The sequence below is a fragment of the Glycine soja genome, chromosome 11, assembly GCF_004193775.1.
Source record: "Glycine soja cultivar W05 chromosome 11, ASM419377v2, whole genome shotgun sequence".
NCBI lineage: Eukaryota > Viridiplantae > Streptophyta > Magnoliopsida > Fabales > Fabaceae > Glycine > Glycine soja.
In genome coordinates this window covers 9037616-9052652 of record NC_041012.1, presented here as the reverse complement: position 1 = coordinate 9052652, position 15037 = coordinate 9037616, and the positions used below count along the sequence as shown (strand labels likewise).

The window sequence follows — 15037 nt, the reverse complement described above, 5'->3', positions numbered from 1 at the left end:
AACAAGTGAATTTTTGGTTGGATGAGTAGGTTGGTGAACAATGTCTAGCTAGTACTTATCCGAGACTTTTTTATAAGAACAGAGGACAAGGGGACCTTGATTTCGAGGACAAGGAGACATCCAATTGCACTAAAGGTTACTATTGAAATTCTTCTATGCTTATATTATTCATTTCTATGGTCTTTATAATGATCTTCTACAAAAAGTTAAGAATTGCCACTCACAAGGCCAACGAAAGAAAAAAGACAAAAAGCAATAACAAAATGGCAATTATCCTAATAAAAGAATTGTAGAAATATCCTAAGTTGGTTGTAACAGAATGGTTGGAATTACAGAGGGAAGGATCCTATAAGATCCTACAACCTTGTCTTCTTTTGCCACTGCATTACACGAAGTCAACAAGGAACTTGGGCTTTTGTTGTACCCATTCGGGCCTGGTAAGTGTTGCGTTGTTGCTATCAATATTCACCCTTAGAGGAACAACCTTGTCCTCAAGGTTGTAGGAAGTTTGCCACTGGTCCCACTTTCCCATGTAGTGTCGTTCCACTCCATGTGTGGCAACAACTTGACTAAAGTATTGTGCAATGTGTTGTTCTCCCAAGACATCATTTCCCTTTGATAAAATAACCAACATTTTAGAGACATTTCACTTTAGCTCCTCTAGGTAATAGAGCATGAAATCGATCACCATCAACTGAAATATGGGAACTATGTCCCTGATCAAAATTAGTGTAGAATAGTAGTACTCCAGGAAGTTGGTGTAGTATTCCCCATGACTTTTTTCACAAGACCCCACTAGCTGTTCTGAGCAGTTTCAAAATTTGGTGGTTGCTTTGTCTCATAGACCCAGCTAACAAAAGAAACAACTCTAACAACTTTTTCATCCTTCCTTAGAACCTCAGCAGCATAACAACAACAATTTCCAACTCAGAACCAATTCCAATCAAAATGACACCAGGCTTGTTACCTGATAAGTTGTCTGAAATAATGTGGCCCTTCTTTTCAACTTCATCAATAAAAGTTCCTAGAAGTTGGGTCAACTTTTGACTAGAAAGTGCAAGAATTGAGGGTGTCTTCCTGTTAACCACGACAACTTTGTATGATCCAGCAGTTTCATTACCATCAACTGGACAAAGCATCAAAATGTTTGGCATTGCCCTGAAGCTTGCTAGGTGCTCTATTGGTTGGCGAGTTGGTCCATCCTCTCTAAGTCTAATCGAATCATGAGTCAACACATAAATAACTTTAGCTTTACACGGTGCATAAATCCTTATGGCAACTCTCATGTAGTCAATGACGACAAAGAAAGTTGCATACTATGGAATGAATCTGGTGCTATGAAGAGCAATACCATTACAGATTGCTCTCATTCCATGTTCTCTAACACCAAATCTAACATTGCGCTCTTCAATAGTATTCTTTTGGGGATCTCCATATGATTTCAACAAGGTCATGAGGGAAGAGGCAAGATCTACACCGCCACTGAGTAGACCAAGAAGAACCTTAAGAGGTGCATTTAGATTTTGTTGAGACAGATTTCTTGTAACATTAGCAGGGTTTTCTGGAGTGTATGTCGGAAGTGCTTTTGCCCAACCAGCTGGTAATTTACCAGTAATAATAGCCTTCAGCTCTGCAGCTTCAAACACATGGAGTGGCTCGTATGGTCATCCAGGATTTTTTCTTGTAGCATCCACTTCTTTAGCACCTAATGCACTTGCGTGAACACTGTAGGAATTAGCCTTGCTAGGAGAACCAAATCCAATGGTAATGGTTACCTTGATCAAAGTGGATTTGTGTTTAATAGCCTTTGCTTCCTTAATGGCTGCACGAATTTCAACATATCCAGTATTTTCATTTTTCACCTGAATTACATGCCACCTGAGTGCCTCAAAATGTTGATCAATATTCGCAGTGAATACAATCTCAGGGTCACCATCAATGGAGATGTGGTTGTCATCATATAAAACTAGTGCTAACCCAACAACATTGGCAATGCCCTGACGAGGAGGACCTGTAGTCACTTCAATTCCAAGTGGCTCAAAGTTCGTTGGATGCCCAGGAGCCCTGCTCCCCCATTGTCGGAATTCCTTCAAGTCTTCTTCTAGAACACTGTCACAGCCTACAAGGTGAAGGAGAACATATTAGAGCATGTAGTAGTGTCCATCAAAGAGAATGAAACAGTTGAAACAAGTGGGATTCTTAGGATTGTAGCTCATGACCTCATTGTAGAGAATGTGACCCATTGTAGCACACCCCATGGAGAGACCGGAGTTGGCCCTCTCAACAACATCTGTTGAAATGGTTGTGCCATTGAACTCCAACACAAGCTCTAGGGTTGGAAGAGGATGATTTTGGAGCCTCATAACCAAGGGCACCCTAGTGAAAATGCCTTGGCCACACAGCAAACTAATACTAGCCAAAGAGTCCAAAACACTAGTTTTACCTAAATATTGGTCGCCAACAACATCAATAGAAGGAAGTTGAATCCCATACATCTTTAGGAGAACCATGGAAAACATTTCCTCAGCGGCGAATTGCTTGTCCTCTTACCCTTGTAGTTGACCACAATCATAGGTTTGTCAAAAGGACCAGGGATAGCCTTAGATGGCCATAGTTGCAAATCACTCCAAATTGAGGCATCAGAAAATCTCTTTCAACTCAAACGCTCAGCATCAAAGGTGGTGTTGATGAGGTTGATGGTGACGTGGTCCTTGGCGGCATCACCGATCAAACTTTTAGCGAAAGCGAAGTAAGATGGCGTGATTCTGTTATGCTAAGCAGTAGTGAGGAATTTAACATGATGGTGCTGCAACACCCTCATGCAAGAGTAGGTGGTGTCGAAATTGATTCTAATAGCATGACCATCTCCATTTCTGGCCATGGGGAGCAGATTCGGCAAGGGGAGGTCGGTTGCGGTGTTCTGTGGCTCCATCGCTAAGGGCTCCACTGGTGGCGACAAATTTGTTTTGGGTTTGGGATGGTGGGAAACTACCATTGGAAGTGGGGCTGACATGGGGACATCTGTTGGTAGGGATTGTGCAGAAGAGGAAGACACAGAGAGTTGGTTGGGTATCATGGTATTCAATTTCAGGAGGATGGCATCGAGCTTAAAGTCCATGGAGGCTTAGGTTGTGGCCAAGCGGAATTGAGTGGCAGCGAGTTTGACAATGACAACCTCGAGACGGTCCAGGTTGACGGAGGAAGGTTTGGCTGCCACCATTGGAGGGCGGCAGGTTGGACCAATTGATAGAAACAGAGGACAATAAGACCTTGATTTCGAGGACAAGGAGACCTTTAATTACACTAAAGGTTACTACTAAAATTCTTCTTTGCTTCTATTATTCATTTCTATGGTATTTATAATGATCTTCTATAGAAAGATAAGAATTTCCACTCACAAGGCCAACGAAATAAAAAGACAAAAAGCGATAACAAAATGAAAATTACCCTAATAACAAAATTGTAGAAATATCCTAAGTTGGTTGTAACATAATGGTTGGAATTACAGAGGGAGGGATCCTGCAAGATCTTGCAACCTTGTTGTTGCACTACATGAAGTTAGCAAGGAACTTGGGCTTTTGTTGTACCCGTTTGGGCTTGGTAAGTGTTGCGTTGTTGCTATCACTTTTTCTTCTTTCCTCCCAAAAATATGAGGTGGTTGGTAACATAGGGAAGTAGAAAGATGAAAGATGGGTTTGGGATAGGAAGTGGCATAAGCATCACTTTGTTTGGGAAGAAAACTTGATTACTGACCTTGTGTAACTTATGTCAAATGTAGTACCTCACAGAGATCGAGAAGATGGTTGGTTTGGAAAGAAAATAATGTGGGTAAATATAATGTACATTCAGCATACAGAGTTATTCAGAGGAATAGCGTGGAGCAACAAAATGTTGAGATCTTTGAGTCATTATGGAAGATTGATATTCCACTGAGAGTATCTTTTTTGCTATGGAGATTGTTCTTGGATAAATTATCTACAAAAGCTAATATGAAAAAGAAACATGTGTTGTTAGATTCTAACGATTAGCGGTGCCTGTTCTGCATCTCAGAGGAGGAAACAACAATTCATGTCTTCTTCTCTTGCAAGGTAGTGGATTATGCATGGAAAGTTATTTATTCTTGGGGCAATTATTCCACTGTTCTGCTTTTATCTTCTGAGGCAAATTTCCGGCAAAGCCCTTGGCCATATTGCAAAAAATTGTCTAACCGATTGCTGGTTGGATTATGTTCACTATGTGTATGTGTACCTTTTTGGGTACATCTATTGCTCTTCCTTTTACAATATATATATATATATATATATATATATATATATATATATATATATATATATATATATATATATATATATATATATATATATATATATACACACGATCGATAAAAAAGTATCAATAAGCAAAAGGGTTATTAATGTTGAACAATGATAATAATAATATCAATGAAGTGAGACAAAGTAAAAATGAGAGTCCTAAGAATTTTGGTGAAGACAAAAAAATGTGGAATTCTTTGAAGGAGAAAGGTTGGGACATTAAGTGATGAGATAGAATGCTCTTTTCCTCTTAACCTGCATGTCACATTAACCTTTATAAATCATATAAACTTTTATTTTTTTTTAAAAAGAAATTAATTGGTGGAGACAAAAATAGATTTTGTGGAAGCAAAGCTTTCCAAGTTTATTTTGATGATGTCAAAGACTCAAGTCAAAAATCAAGAGTCAAACAAGTTTCAAGAATCAAAGAGTCGTTCAATCAAGATTCAAGTGAAGTTTCAAGAGAAGACTCAAGATATACAAGAACTTCAAGAACCATTAAGATAAGTATAAAAAGATTTTTTTTCAAAATATTGAATAGCACAATTTTGATCAAGAGAATTTTTCAAAAAGAAAAATCTTTTACAAAAAAGTTTTACTCTCTGGTAACCGATTACTATAAGGCAATAATCGATTATCAGTAGCCAACATTCTTTTCAAACTGATTTACAAAACTATAATCGATTACCATAATCATGTAATCGATTATCAATGTTTTAAAATGTTAAATTTCAAATTTCAAGAGTCACAACTTGTGATAAAACATTTTCAAATCATTTCAAACTTGTGTAATCGATTACACAATGCTTGTAATCGATTATCAGTGATTCTAAACGTTTGATTTTTTAAATTTAAACATGAAGAGTCACATCTGTTGATGTGTAATCGATTACACTATGGTGGTAATCAATTACCAGTGACTTGTTTTGAAAAATAAATTATCAAAAGTCACAATTCTTAAAGTGACTTGTTTCTGAAGATTTTTTCAAAAGTCACAACTTTTAAAGTGACTAGTTTTCAAAAGAGTCACAACTTTTAAAAAGTGACTAGTTTTAAAGAAATTGCCAAGAGTCATAACTTTTAACTTGTTTTTTCAAGAGCCATCAAATGACTATAAATATGTGACCATGACATGGATTTTATAAAGAGAACTTTCAGATTTCTTTCATTCATTCAAAGCATTCTTCTAAGAGTTTTTTGTTCAATACTTTTTTTATTCAAGAAAAGTTCATTGGCCAAAAACTTGTGTTATTCTTTTTCTTCATTCCTTCTCCTTCTTGCCAAAAGATTCAAAGGACTAACTGTATGAGAATTCCTTTGATTCTTCCTCTTCCCTTTAAACAAAAGATTTCAAAAGACTAACCGTATGAGATATCTTTTGTTTCCCCTTACAAAGATTCAAGGGACTAACCGCCTAAGAATTCTTTGTCTTAACACATTGGAGGATACATCCTTTGTGGTACAAGTAGAGCGTACATCTACTTGGGTTGTAATACTGAGAACAAGAGATGGTACATCTTGTGGATCAGTTCAAGTGGAGCGTACATCCACTTGGTTGTTTAAAGAGAACAATGAAGGGTACATCCCTTGTGGATCTTTACTGGTAAAGGATTTTACAAGGTTATTGGAAATCTCAAGAACCAGTGGTTGCTTGGGGACTGAATGTAGGCACGGGTTGTTGCCGAACCAGTATAAAAACTTGTGTTTGTTTTCTTCTTCCCTACACTCTTTACTTTTCCGCTGTGTACTCCTTTATTTCCACTTTACTTTTGTCTAAGTTATTGTTTCTATTTTTTACTTTCTCATAACTTAATAGTAAAGCCTAATCGAATCTAGTAACATTAAGAAGGATAAATTTTTAATTAGTCAAGACACATTCATAATTAATTCAACCCTCCTTCTTAATTATTCCGAGATGACTTGATCCAACAAATTTAAGTAGTGAATGTTCTCATTGAATCAACCTTTAGTCAAGGAGATGATGTAAATGTGGATAAACTTAAATGGTATTTGATTTAAATGATAAAAATAGAGAAAATAAAAGTAAAATATTTTTTAAAATTAAAATAAAGTGTAAAAAACATGAATCTTACTAAAAAAAAGTATAAAAATCCTCTTTAATATTATTTTCATCCTCCCTTCCCAACACTTACGAAAGTTTCATGAATCTAAAGACTAATTTTCTTTGGATATTACTTACTCCATGTTTAAGGTTGTATTTTTTTTTTCTTCATTGGTAACAATGACTAAACTTGTATGCTGTCTTACACAACAATATTGCAAAAATGAGACACTACTTAATCACAATAATAAGATTTATGGTTTGCCTCCCATACATGTAGAATATATATGGTCTATAGATGTTATAAAAGAAATATGGTTTATAGAAAAAAGTGAGTTTATACATACGTGTGTATTAATATAATTATTTTAAAAATTAATAAATTTATCATTATATAATGTGATTGGATAATTGTATTGGTGTATAATTTTTTTTCTTAAATAAATAATACTATTAATTAATATGCACATATATGCAAGAGAAATAAAGCTGTAATAATAAATCCAGTGATATTTACCCATCGAGAGGGTAACACGGTAGGATACAGTGGGTAGTATCCACCCAATCTCGTACTCCAACTACAAAGCCCTCCTCTCTTTTCTGTTCTGTTGACGAACCATTCTTCTTTTTCTTCTTCTCTGTTTGCAACAAACTTGAGTGGTGCACTCGCATCAGTGCAGAGGCACCTGCAGAGTTGAGATTGTGCTCTTTCCAGATCTCGTAGATTCCGCACATGTCTCAGCCACTCGTGAAGAAGGACGATGACCGCGACGACGAAGGTGATTCTTTCGTTCTTCTGTTTTTTTTTTTTTTTTTCTCTTTGGCAATTCGATCTGCTATCTGCTGTGATTCTGCTCCGCGTTTAGCTCTTCCTTTATTGACACTGCTGGATCACTCTCCCTCACTTCCAGATCCAATGTTTAATTTCGCTTTCCAATTGCAAATGCCATAGGATTTGCACAGATCACAATGCTTGGATTGGATTTGAACTATAACTTACCTCTCTCATACATTGTCAGTTTATAAACTTTAATTGATACAGGCGTATAGTTTTTGCAATGCATATCATCAATTATGTGTGCAAATTGCAATTGCTTGTTTAAACAGGTCTATGGTGATGAGTTGATACTTGATGGATAATTTAGATTTTTTTTTATAAGTTTTTTTGGTCCCCAAGTCAGGCTGGTGAATTGTTGTTGTGATGAGTCCAGCTTGTATTATAAATGACTCAATGCTCATATTAATAAATGAATTCTGATTGTTTTGGTTAACAGCTGAGTATTCTCCCTTTTTGGGAATTGAAAAGGGAGCTGTTCTTCAGGAGGCCAGGGTTTTTAATGACCCACAGCTAGATGCTAGGAGATGTTCACAGGTTTTTCTTTTACCTTTTTATTTTTAATTGATCTTATGTTTTCATTGTGTTATTCAATGGTTGAATTTGACATTGCATTTGTTTGTGATCTTTTTCTTTTCCAGGTTATCACAAAACTTTTATACCTATTGAATCAGGGAGAGACATTTACAAAGGTCAAGAGGTTTTCCTTTGTCTTTTCTATTTCATAGAGATTTGTGGTTGTTTATAGAATGGCTTTGCAGAATTATGTTAGAGTTGTTATGAATCTCTTTTCAATAATTTGTTCTTGTTGTAATTTCATAGACCGAAGCCACAGAAGTTTTCTTTTCTGTGACTAAGCTTTTCCAGTCTCGAGATCTTGGGTTAAGGAGAATGGTCTACCTGATCATAAAGGAACTCTCCCCTTCTGCAGATGAGGTTACAAATTCTCATGACCAGTCAGATTCATGAATATGGTCTGTATATTACAAACAGAGATTCTGACTGTTCTATCTCTTTTACTTTACTTTTTTAACAGGTTATCATCGTTACAAGCTCTCTCATGAAGGACATGAATAGTAAGACTGATATGTACAGGGCTAATGCTATTCGTGTCCTTTGTCGTATCACAGATGGAACTCTCCTTACTCAAATTGAGCGATATCTGAAACAAGCTATTGTAGACAAGAATCCAGTCGTTGCAAGTGCAGCCCTGGTTAGCGGCATTCATATACTCCAGGTATTATTAAAATCTATTGGTAATTCCTTATCTCATATTCCACATGTGTTGCCTGCTTATTCTATGTCCCCCCTTATCAGACAAATCCTGAGATTGTAAAAAGGTGGAGCAATGAGGTTCAGGAAGCGGTTCAATCAAGGGCAGCTCTTGTGCAATTTCATGCCCTGGCATTGCTGCACCAGGTATGTTGCGTTGTGTGAATGGTTTGATGTTGTAGTTTCTTGGCAAGCTTATCAAATCACAATCCAAATCATGAATCGATTGGTTAATTTTTGAATCATGAATCATAAATTTATCGAATTCTAAGATTAAAAAAACATCAAAAATAGCTTTTAATATATCATATAAATGATAAATGATGTGTAATACTCAATGTAATAATTTTAAACTAAAAAATCGCCGTAAGTCTCACAAAACGAAATCACAACTCATACTCATACTTGAGTATGTGAAACCTTTAATTTAGAAGATAAAAAGAAAAGCAACGGAACAACCAAATATAGTGCATAAAGAGAGAGTGACAGTGTGAAACCCAATTTCAGAAGAATAAAAATAGATATCTGAATAATCAAGTAGTGTGTGTTAAAAGATGTACCTTCAGTTCCTTTTCATTTAACAGTCTTAGCTTATAAAACATTTCAATTTCTTTTATAAGTAGTAAAATTAAAGTAAAAAAAAAAATGAAAATCAATGAATTGTTGAACTGTGCGGTTCATATCGGTGATACAGAAGCATGCCAATTCATTCATGTATTTCAGATTCGTAGTTATCTGTGATTCATCACATCAATGAATGACTAGTCAAATATTGTGATTCAAATCATGAATTGTAAGATTCCAGTAATTATGTTTCTTGGTGTACTAAAACAAATATTCTACTAAAAAACCAAAAACTCTGTTGACCTCTCAGATCATTTAGTTAATCAGTGCTGCAATATAATTCATCAGCCACTGGGATAAGTGCACCTTTTGCATGGCCAATTTTATTTTTATCACATTTAAAATTCATTGAATATTCAGTATGAACTTGTCTTTTGTTACTCTGTTAAATCTGTTAGATATAAAAGTTTTTCACGCGACTTCAACCAAAAACTTAAGCTTTTGGGGTAGATAGTTCTTGACATGGTCTCAGAGCTTCTATGACCAAGTAGTCCAAAGTTTGGTCCTTATTGCCGCCAATTTTCTGAATAAAATTTTAATTGCAACACAACATAGGCGGGCTTCTGCATTGTTCACATTTTGAGCCCAAAGGGCTCTTGCATAAAGAGTGTATTAGATTCATTTTTGTTGGTATCTACTTGTATCATTTGCTCAAGACACCTGTGACTTTTTATTTTTAATTATGAATGTCATAAATTTTGTGTAATTTTTATCATTTTTGAGAATTTATATGTATATATAATAGATTATATAAACCGTATGAAAAATTTCAGAATAGTGGTCATCCCCTGATCTGCTGTCTTGCTATAGTGTTTTTTGGGTCATCTGCTACATGCTACTATCCGAGATTGATAGCTATGCTTTTTTATCTAAAGGATTTGACTTCTGTATAAGCTCATTAAGTAAGTGATTTTACAAAAAATAAATGAAAGACAACACTTCTTGAAATACAACTGCCGAAGTTGATATTGATTGTTTGGTTTCTTGTCCATCCTATGGTTTTATGCCATCTCCTGTGACTGAAACCTTTAGCAACTCCTATTCACACTCTTTGCTTCAATTACAACAGTATTTTCTAGTGGCTGCATTGTGAAAAGTTTTGCTATTACTTAGTTTTACAAAGGTTTATATGCTTTCAAGCTCTTGTGGTAAATACGTAGAAATTTGTCTGCATTAGTTGTGTATAATTGTCTTATGGAGTTACTGTTTGAGCATGATTATGATGGAAATTTGACATCACACAATTTTGATTTTACCTTCTGAGGATCCTACTTCTATTATGATAAAAATAAAATAAATTATAAAGAGTATTGACACTGACACATGGTGGCCTACAACATTGCAGATACGGCAGAATGACCGACTAGCTGTTAGCAAGCTGGTTACCAGCTTAACCAGGGGAAATGTTCGCTCTCCTTTGGCCCAATGCCTTTTGATCCGTTATACAAGTCAGGTGTGTTTTCCTTTTCTTAAGTAGCTCTCACTGAAACAGTATTTGTTTGCGTAATCTTTAGATAGCATAATATCTGCAGGTAATTCGGGAGTCAGGAAATAATACACAATCAGGGGACCGTCCCTTCTATGATTATCTTGAGAGTTGCCTTCGTCACAAGTCAGAGATGGTGATTTTTGAAGCTGCAAGGGCAATTACAGAGCTCAATGGAGTAACTAGCCGAGAATTAACACCGGCAATTACTGTTCTTCAGCTCTTCTTAAGTTCGTCCAAGCCAGTCTTGAGATTTGCTGCTGTCCGCACCTTGAACAAGGTTAACCTTTTTTAATTACTTAAATTGCAGTGAAAATACTTTTTCATGCTCTTGTAAAATTTGACAGAGGATATATGACAGCCTCCATTCTGAAGTGAGCATTTTGCTTTCTTACCTGCTAGAATTTTGGGGAAATTGATAGAGAATCATAAAATCTTTTCATTTTCCTTAATATAGTATTGTAGCTAATGTCATAAGATGTGTTGAACTTGATCCATACTTTTATTTATAATGGTTGAGTGTGGCTTTGAACCTTGCAGGTGGCAATGACACATCCGATGGCAGTCACTAACTGCAATATTGATATGGAAAGTTTACTCTCTGACCAGAACCGAAGCATTGCCACACTTGCCATTACTACTCTATTGAAGACAGGAAATGAATCAAGTGTGGACCGTCTTATGAAGCAGATTACAAATTTCATGTCTGATATTGCTGATGAGTTCAAAATTGTTGTTGTTGAAGCAATAAGATCATTGTGCTTGAAATTCCCTTTAAAATATAGATCTCTGTGAGTACAAGTCATTCTATAGGTTTCTTTCCCCCCAGAAGTTACATATTTCATTTGAATGTTTTTCCTAGATGAATGGTCTAAATTACTGGTTTCTTTTCTGTTATTATTTTCAGGATGAATTTCCTAAGTAACATTCTTAGGGAAGAAGGTGGCTTTGATTACAAGAAAGCAGTTGTAGATTCAATTGTGATTCTTATTAGAGATATCCCTGATGCTAAGGAAAGTGGGTTGCTTCACCTTTGTGAGTTTATTGAAGATTGTGAATTCACTTATTTGTCCACACAGGTAGTAATTTTGGTTTTGTCCTTTGCCATTTACTTTGTGTGCTTCTGGATTTTTATCTTTTGGTAATTTTTCTCTCTATCCCTTAGATACTGCACTTCCTGGGAGTTGAAGGACCAAAAACTTCTGACCCCAGCAAATATATTCGTTATATTTATAACAGAGTACATCTTGAGAATGCGACTGTTAGGGCTGGTGCTGTGAGCACATTGGCAAAGTTTGGTGCTGCTGTTGATGAATTAAAGGTGCTACTCCCCTCTGTTTATTAATTATTTTCTCTAAATTTCTCCTAGACTTTTATGTTTTTTAAGGGTGATATTTCGACTAATGTAAAATCTCCTAATTACACTTTGCAGCCCCGCATATTCATACTGCTAAGGCGGTGTCTTTTTGATAGTGATGATGAGGTGAATTTCTGTCATATCTTACAAGGCATCTCTAAACTTAATGTGCTTTATGAAATCATACAATTTGCAACTCTAGAAGTGTGTAAACTTTAAAGCTGTTACTTGCTTTGATTTATATCTGAATGATTTTGATTTCTTCACAGGTTCGTGACAGAGCAACGCTTTATCTGAACACACTTGGAGGTGATGGTTCAGTTGTTGAGACAGATAAAGATGTCAAAGATTTCCTCTTTGGGTCATTTGATATCCCACTTGTCAATCTGGAGACTAGTTTGAAAAACTACGTAAGTTCTCCTTATTTTATTTTCTTGCTTTTCATTGGTTAAGGTCTTATGGACATATTGCATGTTTTTAATGTGAATGCAGGAGCCTTCAGAAGAGGCTTTTGACATTGATTCAGTCCCCAGGGAGGTCAAGTCTCAACCTCTTGCAGAGAAGAAAGCCCCTGGTAAAAAGCCTACTGGTTTGGGTGCTCCTCCTAGTGGTCCCCCATCTACCGCAGATGCATATGAAAGGCTGCTTCTATCCATTCCTGAGTTTGCAAACTTTGGGAAGCTTTTTAAGGTTATTTGACTCAATTCTTGTTTCATAATTCTATAATTTATATCTTCTTTCCATATATACTGAAATATGTATTATGTATTCCGATGTTGCTTTTCTTACCAGTCTTCAGAACCTGTGGAGCTTACTGAAGCAGAGACAGAATATGCAGTTAATGTTGTTAAACACATTTTTGATCGGCATGTTGTGTTTCAATACAACTGCACAAACACGATACCAGAGCAATTATTGGAAGATGTAATGACTTGTATCAATACTTTGCAATTTCATACTATAATGCAACTCCAGGTCTTCTGTATAATTTTTCCCTCTATTCCAGGTTATTGTAATTGTGGATGCATCGGAAGCAGAAGAGTTCTCTGAAGTGTTCTCAAAGCCTCTCAGATCTCTTCCTTATGATTCGCCTGGGCAAACATTTGTGGGTTTTGAGAAGCCTGAGGGATTGTCAATTGCTGGAAAATTTTCTAACGTTCTGAAATTTATTGTTAAAGAGGTACTGGTCCCCTTTATCCTTGGGACGCATTGTGGTTTTTCTTTGTGCTAGCCCTAGACCCCGGTATATATCACAAAGCGTATATTTCAAGCATGGAGCTTATTTTATTTTTCTCTGGCAGGGAATTTTTGGAAAATAAAACAATAATATTTTTGTCGAAATCTAATCACTGCTTCATGTATTGGATATTGACCAGGTTGACCCAACCACTGGTGAGACAGAAGATGATGGCGTTGAAGATGAATACCAACTAGAGGATTTAGAGGTTGTCACCGCAGACTACATGTTGAAAGTGGGAGTGTCTAATTTCAGGAGTGCATGGGAAAGCATTGGCCCTGACTGTGAGCGAGTGGATGAATATGGTCTTGGCCCCAGGGAGAGTTTGGCTGAAGCTGTAAATACCGTCATTAATCTTCTTGGGATGCAGCCTTGTGAGGTAAGCTAATGATGTCAATAGCTGCTTTGGTAAATGTTTGTTAGGAGACCAGACCCATTATATTAAAATGGTTGAGTCATTTGTACAATTTTTACTGCAAAACAAGGTATTGTTTTGTTTATTAGATTCATTTTCTGCATGACTTATTTGAGAGCATAGACCAAAAGTTGACATTCTCTTTCCCCCGCACAAAATTGAGGTTTAATATTGCTCATGTGCTTTTGCAGTGGATGTATATAGACTTAGTCAACCTAATTCCTTTGAAAAATTTGAAGTTTAACTTTGTCACATTGCTAAACTCAAGCCACATAGACACAGCATGTAAAATGCTGTTGACATGTGCATGCACACATTCACATAGAGGTTCTCCGCTGACCTGAATTAGAAAATATTCTTAGGTGATTTGGTTTGGGAGTAAGATACCTACTCTTATGGCACACAGATCAAGCCCAAGTGTTGAGAGTTTGATATTAGTTACATATAGCAAATACGTTTGGTGCATATGAAAGATTTTAATGCTCTCACCCAGCCTAGTTCCTTTCAAAGATTTTGAAGTTAAGCTTTGTGACATTGCCAAAATCCAGGCACAAGGACGGTATGAATGCATGTAAATGCTATTGTATGTCCAGAGAACATAAAAAAAGATTATTAGGTGCTCAAAATTTTGTCATATCTGAATCTGATATTTTCTAGACGTTTAGCCTGTAATGGTGCCATTGAGCTGCAAGAGATTTCTCTATCTTCATAACATCCAAGAATTTTTCAAATGAAAAGAATAGAGAATCTTTAACCAGTGCCTGATCATTAGTAATTCAAGGCTATTTTCGGGGAAGCTGATATCATTCTTGTAATTTTTTTGTTCACTATTTGCAGGGAACTGAGGTAGTCCCGCCCAATTCAAGGTCACACACATGCTTGTTGTCAGGTGTATTCATAGGAAATGTGAAGGTTCTTGTGCGGTTGTCTTTTGGACTTGATGGTCCAAAGGATGTTGCGATGAAACTTTCTGTCAGATCCGAGGATGAAACTGTCAGCGATACAATCCATGAGATTGTGGCTAGTGGCTAGTGCACTCGATCAAGAAATGTTGACTCAACTCGGCCTTTCTTTTTGTTACTGAGATTGGAGTTTAGCAGCCTCATAGATAGCCGTGTGTAAAAAGTATTGCAAAACTGTACACTTCTTAATATATGCAATTTATTGGTCACCCATTTTGCATGCTTGTTAGACCGGCAACAATACTTTCCAGTATTACGTTGGGTGTGTTGGAGTAAACTTCAATGGTGATGATTATACTTTTCATTTATTTGTAGCAACTGTAATACGAATTTTGGGGATTTGCATATATTTGTTTTTTTTCAATGATTTGGATATTTGTTAAAAATAACAATTTTTAGTGCAAAAGATGTCACTATTTTGTGCTTTAAATCCTACGTTTTTCTGTATGATTGGGATGCACTATAGTTCAGTGG

At 36.1% G+C, this 15037-nt stretch overlaps 1 protein-coding gene and 1 pseudogene across 1 annotated transcript; one reads left to right on the top strand and one right to left on the bottom strand.

Moving 5' to 3' along the window:
* Positions 1-795: 795 nt before the first annotated feature.
* Positions 796-2294, bottom strand: LOC114377005 (annotated as a pseudogene).
* A 4637-nt stretch (positions 2295-6931) lies between these two features.
* Positions 6932-14987, top strand: LOC114375016 (coatomer subunit gamma-2-like). The gene is made up of 18 exons (XM_028332752.1): positions 6932-7154; positions 7650-7747; positions 7852-7902; positions 8033-8146; positions 8247-8447; positions 8528-8629; positions 10452-10559; positions 10639-10872; positions 11133-11383; positions 11500-11671; positions 11758-11913; positions 12025-12075; positions 12219-12359; positions 12442-12639; positions 12742-12873; positions 12956-13129; positions 13326-13565; positions 14439-14987. The coding sequence occupies exons 1-18, from the start codon at positions 7109-7111 to the stop codon at positions 14631-14633; spliced, it is 2664 nt and encodes an 887-aa protein (XP_028188553.1). The 5' UTR covers positions 6932-7108; the 3' UTR covers positions 14634-14987.
* The last annotated feature ends 50 nt before the right edge of the window (positions 14988-15037 follow it).

Excerpts from the sequence above, each read along its gene's own strand:
- LOC114375016 (XM_028332752.1), top strand. The coding sequence starts at position 7,109 with ATGTCTCAGCCACTCGTGAAGAAGGACGATGACCGCGACGACGAAG. Across the intron at positions 7,155-7,649 it reads CGATGACCGCGACGACGAAG|CTGAGTATTCTCCCTTTTTG; the intron begins GTGATTCTTTCG and ends TTTGGTTAACAG. Across the intron at positions 7,748-7,851 it reads ATGCTAGGAGATGTTCACAG|GTTATCACAAAACTTTTATA; the intron begins GTTTTTCTTTTA and ends TTTCTTTTCCAG.